The 10,089-nt window shown below is 42.6% G+C and overlaps 1 protein-coding gene across 2 annotated transcripts; it reads right to left on the bottom strand.

The window, feature by feature from the left end:
- Positions 1–583: 583 nt before the first annotated feature.
- Positions 584–9,750, bottom strand: adka (adenosine kinase a). Of its 2 annotated transcripts, none has more exons than XM_070978081.1 (11): positions 9,595–9,750; positions 7,198–7,272; positions 5,864–5,917; positions 4,206–4,284; positions 3,933–4,105; positions 3,732–3,840; positions 3,380–3,550; positions 3,061–3,096; positions 2,860–2,974; positions 2,653–2,739; positions 584–2,549 (listed from the first exon to the last, which is right to left on the bottom strand). In XM_070978081.1, the coding sequence occupies exons 1-11, from the start codon at positions 9,684–9,686 to the stop codon at positions 2,425–2,427; spliced, it is 1,116 nt and encodes a 371-aa protein (XP_070834182.1). In that variant the 5' UTR covers positions 9,687–9,750; the 3' UTR covers positions 584–2,424. The 2 variants fall into 2 exon arrangements, with proteins under 2 accessions (XP_070834182.1, XP_070834183.1); XM_070978082.1 differs by lacking the exon at positions 9,595–9,750 and adding an exon at positions 8,585–8,755.
- Positions 9,751–10,089: the final 339 nt, after the last annotated feature.

Below are 10,089 nucleotides of genomic sequence, written 5' to 3' on the forward strand. Positions count from 1 at the left end.
AACCATGTCATGTCAGTCTGAAGGTCAAATCCTGCTGTATTAGCTTTTTTTTTTATTTATTTTTTGATGTTATATCAATGCTGGTACTGATCAGTATGTTGGAGCAAGTACACAGATCCTTAAGTAAAAGCACTAATAACCCACTAATTGTGTTAAAAGGAAAGTGTTACTTAAATAAAAGTATGTAAAATATAATAAATATTGTTTGGAAAATCTACTGACAATATTTTGAGTAAAAGTACTCAATGCAGAAAAATGTCCCTGCCACTGTTAGATATTATATAATTAGGTTATTATTATTATAGAAAAGCAGAATTTCATTGTTGTAGTTTGCTGACATGGGGCTACTCTCTCACTGTTTTTGCACAGGACTGCAACTAATGTTTATTTTCACGATGGACTAATCTGCTGATCATTTTCCCCGTTAATCGAGATTCATTTGTAAAAATTCTGAAAATAGTGAGGCTTAATCTGTGTTGTAAGAATCTCATTTACAAAAAATGCTTCAAGGGAACAAAAAAAGATCTAAAAATGTTATTAAATATTTAAAAAGAAAAGAGAAAAATGAATAAATAATACCATCAACCTTCAAACTTTTATTTGTGAATTTCAGTCATCACAGTCGTGCAGAGACGGGCAACTTGAGTGCTACTGAGACCAGGAACGAAATGTCACATAAGGCTTCTTGGTGTACATGAACATACAAAGAAACAGCCCATTGAACAGAGGGACAGCATCATTTTAGTACCAACAGAAACACAAGTTTGGATTCGTGGCTTGTATTGTTCAGAAAAACTGCACATACTTCTTGCCTGTTACCATGCAGGTCTATAATCAGTGTTTTTTTTTTCTGGCATGCCCCCCTCAGAGGCCATAAGAGTTCATTCCTCCCACCCAGAATTCTAATCAATCACAAACAATAATTGAAGAAGCAACCAATCAAAAAAAGCATCCACGTTGAATTCTAGTGAAATAAAGGTCAGTATGATCGCATCAGCCAACTTGCTTATTTTCCCCACATAAATCATATTCCACTTTGTTCCTCTCCATGTATTTCCTTTAATCATCCACGCCCACCTCCCTCAGGTCCTGCAGTGGCTCTGTCATCCCTCAGTTTGAGAAACACTGGTCTACATTAAGGTGAATTGTATTTAAGTATTCATTGCTGTCCAGACCACGGTATAACACAAACTCAGGGACAGATGGTTTGACAGGTTTGACCCTGTATATAAGAGGGGCCTGAGCCTTTAGCTTCAGCCTACGTTCCCAACGTCTAGCAGATATCTGATCAGATGAAAATGTATATTTCATTACCATCTGATTTAGCTCAGCGGGCAGTCCTCAAGTTGTCTTGCATATTTTGTGATATTGCAAGAGATCACGAACTCAGGTGGAAAATAAACCAAAGGGTTGAGGTCAGTTTTAATGCCCCCGCTACTCCTCTGACAGGAACATTTAAATATGATATCTTTACCACATGTCGTTGCTGTGTGTCCATTTCCTGCCACACAAGCCTCTGGTTGCCCATCACTGGACTAGTTTCCCTGCACAGACAAAATGCAGTTTCACTTAACACCTATAGGCCTCAAACATTAAAAAACACTTATAGAACAAAAAAAGGAAACAACTGCCACAAAAACAGATTTCCACAGTGATGTTGTTTCTGCATACTGACAGTAAAGCTGACATTGAACAGCAGTCACAGGACTTAGTGGACAGAGACTTTGACATTTAAAAAGTCTGCATTTAAAGGAAAAGCATTTCGTTTCATAACTGGCCTGTTAAATGATACGCCAATAATGATAACAAGGAATAATTGATGTTTAAAAAAAGTCTAAAACAAATCATTACTGCGCATTTCAAAGCAGTATCCAAAACCTCCCTTGATCGTGGTATTTTATTCTTCAGTCGTCTGTTCGTGTGTAATGTGTCCTCCCGTTGTAGAATTAACCTCTGGTGCTTTGGTTCTGTCTGAGGGGAAGGAACTCGTGAGATATCATCACGTGCTCGCAGCAGAGTCTGATGGGCGTCAGAGCCGAAACACATTTAAAAACAATCCCAAAACGACTGTCCATGAAAACAAGATTTCCCATTTAGATCCTTTAGGTAAAGCAAAATTAGCACATCCCGCGGTTATTATCATGATTCCTTTATGGTCATTTATGTAGAAACAAATCTTCCCTTGACTCTTGGCTGAATGATCCTCTAGTGGCCCCAAGTGGAGAACACAGAGACAGGCACACGCCAGGAGGCACCAACTAAATATCACTAAGAAATTAGACGGATGACGTGGACGGATGGCTGATTGAAGACGGCAATGAGAATTGAGGGTATAATTTGTAGAAAACAGTAGAGATCGTGAGTTGTATATATGGCCAGATGAGTACGAGGTTCAAGGCTGAAGGCAAAGTTGTCCGCGAGTCCTCAGTTGAAGTCGGGTTTTTCTGGGAAGGTGCAACCTGCTCGTCTGATGATGACGTTGGCGGCGTAGTGTGCAGCCTTCACGCACTGATCCAGCGGTTTCTCCTGGACCAGCTCAGACAGGAAACCTGCACCACAGAGGGAAAACCTGAACAGGGATCCACAGAAAAGGCAGGAAAGACAACAAGCAACGTAGAGCTGTATCAAATATAAAACACAGGAAAGCCTTACCTCCTACAAAGGCGTCACCTGCACCGTTTGTGTCGACAATGTCCTTGGGGTCAATTTTCAGTACAGGGAATGTCTCAACCTTGTCACCTGAACAGATACAAGAAGAAAAATTATACATCTACCACACACATCTAACAGCGGACAAGAGACTGGGAGACATTTGAGTAACATATGGAGGGAAAAAGATAAAATAAAAGGACATCGTACTGAGAGCCACAGTAGTTTCATCCTTCCCCTGAGTAAACACTACCATCCTCTGTCTCTTTGTGTTGACTTTGGGCAAAGCCTGTGCTTTCTTGGCGATTTCCGAAATGTCTTTGGTCTACAGACAAAACACACATTAACAAAACCATTTGATGATGCAGGAAATACTTGAAAAATGCAGCACTAGTCAGTCAGGCCACTCACCTCGAAGTCTTGCTCTTTAGCGAATGCAGCTGCCTCCTGAGGAACACACACACACACACACACACACACACACACACACACACACACACACACACACACACACACACACACACACACACACACACACACACACACACACACACACACACACACACACACACACACACACACACACACACACACACGAAAAAAAAGAAAAGATTGTTTTACACGTAATGATGTGCTCATCATCGACCCCTGCTGGACAGAGAGCGCTGCACAGGCACATGCAGCCACCTTGTAGAGTATCTGAAGAATGTCATGTGGAAATGTGACTCACCGTCTCGTTGCCAAACAGCACATCGACGTAGGGCAAAACCTGCATGAGGTTATCCTTAAAGAACTGGCAGATGAAGGGCGCAGAGAGGTTCAGGCAAAACAGCTTGTTATTTTCAGACGCGTACTTCGCCACTTTCAGGATGGACTCCAAGGAGACAGTCAGGAAGAAACCCTGGAGGCAAACGGTGACACTGGATCACGACTGATCTGCTTTTTTAATATCTAATGAGGCTCTAATGAATAACATGAAATAACGTCTTGCTCAGTGGGCCCTCCGGTGGTTACAAAGGTGAACTGACAATGCATGACTTAGTAAATGCCACAACGTACAGCAGTTTGCACCTACTACTCACAGCAATATAGCAGACTTTAGCCTTTTCCACCAGCTTCCAGTTTTCTTCCAGGTCTAGATGCTTGTCCTTCTTATAACAGTTAGCAGCAGCTAGGTTAGCTACCAGAGACCTGAGAGGAGGGAAAAAAGAGGGGTAAGAATTATAGACAGAAAAGATTATAAAAGGTCATCATACTGTGTGTTTCTTATCATAATTACCCACCTGTTATCCCCGGTGATGCAAGCAGCACAGGTCCCTGTGGGTTCTTCATCTTGCTCGTAGTAGTGTGCGTCAATGTGGGCCTCCTCAGCCTTCTGCTTCAAGATGGCTCCAAACTTGTCTTTGCCAATGCAGCCGAAGAACGTGCCAACATTATGGGGCTCTTGGATCATCCACTAAAGAAAGTGACAACAGCTCTGATCAGCCCATGACCACCACTCACAGAGATCAGAGAAAGATTTCTCAGAGCAGGAAGTTGGTGTGCAGATGACCGACCTGAGCAATCTTTATCGAGTTCTGTGTGGCTCCTCCAGCGTGGTACTCGACTTTGAACTTCTTTACTAGCTCCTCAAATCTACACACAGACAAACATGTAACTCCCATTAACCATATTGCCAAAAGAAGAATCCTGTCTAGTTTGTTCACTTATGCAACACTGAAACCACTGGTTCATTCCTCTCGGGTGCTAAATGTTTCAAACCTCACTGCACACAAAGTGTCAATTATGGCTCCAAACACATTTTTGAGTACTGAGAAAATTGTCTGTTTGGCACTGATGTCAGATTCTTAAAGTCTCGTTTACTTTCATACATTGCCACATTTAAACCATTAATCACATATAAATGAGTTCAACATTAAAACCTTCAGGACTGGATGTGGTGCATTGCATGGCTGCTGCTTTTAGAGTCTACCCCTGCGGTGTATTCTGTATGCATGGGGATGGATGTGGCTTGATGGCCACAAATAACCTCATCTAGTTTTGTGCTGTGCATTCTGTAGAAGGCACATTTCTTCCAGGTAAAACATTCGAAACATGCATGACTGATCACTGATTATACTATCTGAACCATTTACGCCTGTTACATAACACGATGACAAAAGCAGCACTTGACGCAAAACCATCTCTAATTTGCCCTGTTATGCTGTCTAAATATAGCCGTCGTATCAACCTACAGGCAGACATGTTTGCACGGTTTATTTGAGAGTTGGAGACCGTGTGTTCATTGGAAAGTATAACTGGCTGACTGCTGTTCAAGGTCCTGAGACTAAGCCAGAGGTGACAGAGGGGGACACATCTGGGAGATGGTGAGAAGAATGGAGTGGATGTGACCGTCTATTACTGACATGATCTCCCTTTTCTGTATCTTTATTCAGCTTGCACTCTGCTGCAGGAAATGTCCAAGATATTAGTACTTAGCCCTGAGCACTAAAACGAGAAAGGCCTGAAATGCTTAAGTCAATACATGTGTCAGGACTTGCAGCCTCATGCTGTGCCTGAGTGATCAGTGGCTTCACTATTATCCCGACCCTCTACTCAATGAGCTCCTGACACGAATCATCCCTCACATAAGTAATATATAGAGACGCAAGTGTCTTTAGTGGTTGTATAAAAGTTGGCTTTATCTTTTTAATTTAAACATCTGGCTGTATCAAATGTTATCTCTCCTTAAGAACAAAGTGTAAATGTAAATATCTTACATCATAACAAGCGCTAATGCTAATGTAAAGTAATTATTCCTAGAGGAGCACACAGCCATTACACAGTCAGGACACATCAGTTCAATCCTCTCACACACACATACAGTCACACACAGTCACACACGACTTTCTTATCTCCTGCTGTTATGTTTGCTTTCTGGCTCTTGTCTCAGAGGAACTGGGAGGTGAAGTGTCCTGGTTTGCTATTGGCTGAGACTGCCTCTGTGCTGGATCTTCTGCTCTGCCATTGGTCGTCTAAAAGGGAACGGAGGTCAACTGTGGAGATTTCTGGTGTGGGCCTGTTTTCACTGGTCCACTCCAGCACAGAGTGGACCAACCCTGGTATCAATTGAGACACATTCGTGTTGTCCCTACGCGGACTACAAACCCTGTTATTGAACGTTTAACAGCTCTACACAACCTATAGTGGACAGACTAATGTTGGAGATACGAACAGTGCTTTGTGCTTGTCCTCAGCCAGGATCTGGTCATTGGATTTCAGAGTGTACCTGCAAATAATTAAAGGAGGAAAAAGAGGCATTAGTTTCTCCAAGTCATTGGAAAACTATGCAAAGTCAAAGTCCACAAATTTGTGTATGGAAAAATAAACAAACACACACAATAAGAATGTGGATTATGTTTATGAGGATAAGCAGACACCGTGGTGATACTGTGAATGGGTCATTCACTCCTATAGAGCAGATGATAAATGAAATCAGTCCGCCATTGAAACATGAAAGCACCTTTATTTACTACCTACCACCACTCAGTCCAAATCAATATGTTGGTCAATAATGCAGAACAGAGTATATTTTCCAAGAAAGGCAAAGACAGGTAGGGGATTCAGGTGCAGTCCGCTTTATTCCATGTGAGACTGAATTAGAAGTGCGGTTGGCTGGTTTAGCTCTAATCCTGGAGTTTATGCAAGTGGTTTGAGAGTGGACTCTGAGCTGGAACCCTTTGACCTGGTCAGCCAGATCAAAAAACTGCATCTCTGACTGCGTAAGTTTCTGCTGAAGGGTCCCCCCGCTTCATAAAGTACACAGTAGATAAAGAAAAAGGCACATAGGTAAATAAAACTGCAGCACAGGTAAAGACCACGGCTTTTGCAGAAACCCCACAATTTAAAAAGTCAATTTAAAAGGGGAATTGTTGAGTCTCACACTGACGTGTCAGCAGACACTGTTTAACTACAGTGATAAATGATCATTCCTAACGTGAACGTGACCAAACCAGGAGCAGCATTGTTTGTTCGTTTCACTCGGCTATGACAGTCCGATAAGTCTACAGCGATGGATCTGTGGGATATGCAGCTCTGCTAATGCGATCAATCAGTTGTGCTGCACTCTACTCTGTTGTAACATCATTATCTTGTATCTACATTCATCAAATAACATCATAAAAGCTTCTTTCTCTTCTGGTCAGCCCATCACTGGGGTGATTTCACTGGCTCCAAATGTCAATATCTCACTTGATCGGACTGTGACTGTGCTTTATGGAGAATTTATAGCAGCAACAAGCTGGACTTAGCCTCCACATCTTTTACAAAATACAGCTCATCTAACATTTTCCTTGCCTTTAGAATTCTAGGATAAATGGTACAAAATGTGTATTGATGTTTAAATTTTCCATTTAAAAGAAAATTTGACAAATCACTCCAGCAACTACTTAGTTTAAAACCAGTTTGAGCATTTCTAAGCCAACCAGCAGTGAGGACAACACTGACTGATGACAGTACTTTCTTTAGGGGACAAGAAGTTTAGTCTGTTGCTTCAGTCCTTTAACTTACTTGTCCAAGAAGTCTTTGTCCACAACAGCACTGATGTCCAGTAATGGGTTTCCCATCCCAAAGAGTGAATTAGGGCTGAAACATAAAGACTAAGAGTTAAAACAAAAAAGACAAAAAAACACGGCTCTTCGAGGTTTGGCTTTCAAACCACAGCATGGATAAGCCATCGTCCTTTATCTCAATGCAAGATTAGTGTATTTTGACACCGTCTCAACTGGAATGACAGTAATAAGGGGATCATTTTGCAGCTTTACATTCTGAAGCTGCTTTAATTTCACTTTGATTTGAAATCAGTTATAGCTTTAGGCTGGTTGGTCGACTCGGTTACAGACATCCTTTCAGCGCAGCGTAGAAAGGCACATTTCACGGACTTAAAAAATTAATGCGCTGGGTTTTGATCCCAGTGTTGACCATAATGTTGCAAAACCCACAGTTGTGTATTCATGTGACTTCAACCACATGACTTAAAAACTTCAATTCACAACAGAAAAGCAGAAACGGCACACGTCTGAGAGAGTTAGGTCTGAAACAAGCGTGTCAGCAACAAAACTGAATGAATACGGTCTACAGTTATGACATTCGAGGCAAAGAACCATCATGACAGTAGCAGCCTGTGTGTGCGTTTCTCTGTTTGTGCAGTCTGTTCTTTCCTGGGGCATTCAACTGAGCACAGGGTTTGAATATCAAAGTCTTGTGATGCCAAAAAACATTTTAAAACAGCAAGGTCACAGTAAAATGAGAGCGACACTTAGAGGCACCTCTGCATTTCGTGTCAACACATAACAATCCTACTGGAACTTGCCTGACACATCAATAACGGACTGCAGGCTGCGGGTTAGTCTGTAACTTTAGCTTTTCTGTGAGCAAACACTGACTGATCCACGCGTAATACTGCAAAAACACCAAGGGACTGTGGTAGGGTGTTAATAATACTCGCATCACATCTGCGCCCTGGTTCTGTCTTCACGCTAGTCCTTGATGTCACCACAATCATGTTAGTGTTTCTGGGAAAACCCCACATGGACCAAGTCTCTGCACACCACCCCCGACAGATGCCACCACCACAGGAACATGTGCCTGCAACGTTTCCCATGAAGCCTTTCTTTCTGCACTCGCCTGAGGACAAGGCGAAACACAGCAAGAAGAAGCGAGGCGGAAGAAGAGCTTTTGAAAAAGAGAGCAGAAGGAAGACGCAGTTACCCAGCAGTGATGGGTTTCTGGCGCTGAAAAGAATCAAACAAATGCCACACCCTTACTATCACTTTCACAAAACATACATCTGCTATTATGCAGTCAGATGAGCACTGGGCTTGTGCAGCCAATTACATTAAACCTGAGTCCATGTCTCCATTTGAGATTCACTCTCTATATGTCAGTTTGGTCTTACCTTGCAGAAGTCATGGTGTCCCTCTGTTTACCAGCTGGATAGTGACAAACCTGTTGAGCAACCTAGAATCGGCTCAGAAAGCGCTAAGCATTCAAAAACTTAACAATTTCAGCTCAGTGTGGGGGCAGGTCGATTTTCCCCTGCAACCACAGCCCCTCCTACTCGGGAATGACTGATTGGATGCATCTGAAGGAGGAAGGGCCAGGGCAGTCTGTCCCTGTGTGGCGATTGGCTTGTCTGGCAAAATCTCGGTTCAATCCGCTCACTCTTTTGCAGCTAAATTACAGCGTGAGTAGCGTGCAGATGACAGAGGCAATTGAAACAGCGTGATATGACAGCAGCTGGTCTCAGCTGAGTTGACTATGAGGGAAGTCGGAGAGTGATGCACCGTGCAGGATGTGGGGAAAAAAAGCACTCAATTACAACGTATTCAAGGCCACGTGACTGCTTCGCAATTCATCGGTTTGGGAGCTGGTACGGGATGGATCATGCAGACTTTCTCTGCAGCGGAGCAATCCTTGGCACTGAATGAACGTGCACAGATCCATCCCAAGTATTTCTTTCTGCTGCTTTTAAACACGCAGGGGCAGGTGGTGGTCACGTTGCACTTAGATTAGCTGCTGGCACACAGGCTGAACAGAAAGCATGCTAAAGGTAAAGGCCGTGCTTTGATAGCAGCGCCATATAAACGCTCCGGTCCTTATGAGCATGCTAATAACAAATTATGTAGCTGCATGTTAAACGATAACCTCATCAAAGGACTTTACACCTATCGTTAATCAATGTGACCTCTTCCCCCTTCCGTGGTGGTTCATACAGACATGTAATGGTCTCAAAAAAAACCCCAACATTTTCAACCTCAGCATGTGGCACACACATTCATGATGTTTTCGGGTTAACGCTGAAAAGTCTACATTTGACTTGTGCACTCTAAAAGCATGCAAACAAAACAGAGGAGGGTCCCGTGTCCTCTCCCCGCAGACAACTATTTTGTTTTAGCTTTCGGTCACCTTAGTTTGGCAGGAGTCTTTTTGGTCGGAGACTCTCTCTTCTCCTCCTCTGAAAGCTTTTGTTTCTTTGCTTTTGGTTCTTCAGAAGCCATGGCTGCCTGGGCACGCTGCAATCACCTTAACCGGTGTGAAAACGCGGTCGTGCTGCTAATAGCGTAAAAAAGGTGTTTCCCTCAGTAGAGTCTCGTAGGCAGGCGACGCCCCCCTCAGGCTGCGTGAGCTCCACCAATCACAAACCTTAAATTTGGATGTTGCTCGAAACGCGGCCGCCCACTTTTTCAGCGACCCGACATTAGGAGCAAACTCAAAACATTGACAGAAACAAAGGGTTTAATTTAATACAAAAATTCAAACAGGTGTCTCTAGAACTAATATTAACTCATTATAATACAAGTTAGAATGTGTTGCCAAAATACATAAACAAATTAATAACTTAAGAATGTAAAATTATATATTTATGAAAATGACATAGAATACATTTCTAGGAATTTTTAC

Source organism: Chaetodon trifascialis, chromosome 13, assembly GCF_039877785.1.
Source record: "Chaetodon trifascialis isolate fChaTrf1 chromosome 13, fChaTrf1.hap1, whole genome shotgun sequence".
NCBI lineage: Eukaryota > Metazoa > Chordata > Actinopteri > Chaetodontiformes > Chaetodontidae > Chaetodon > Chaetodon trifascialis.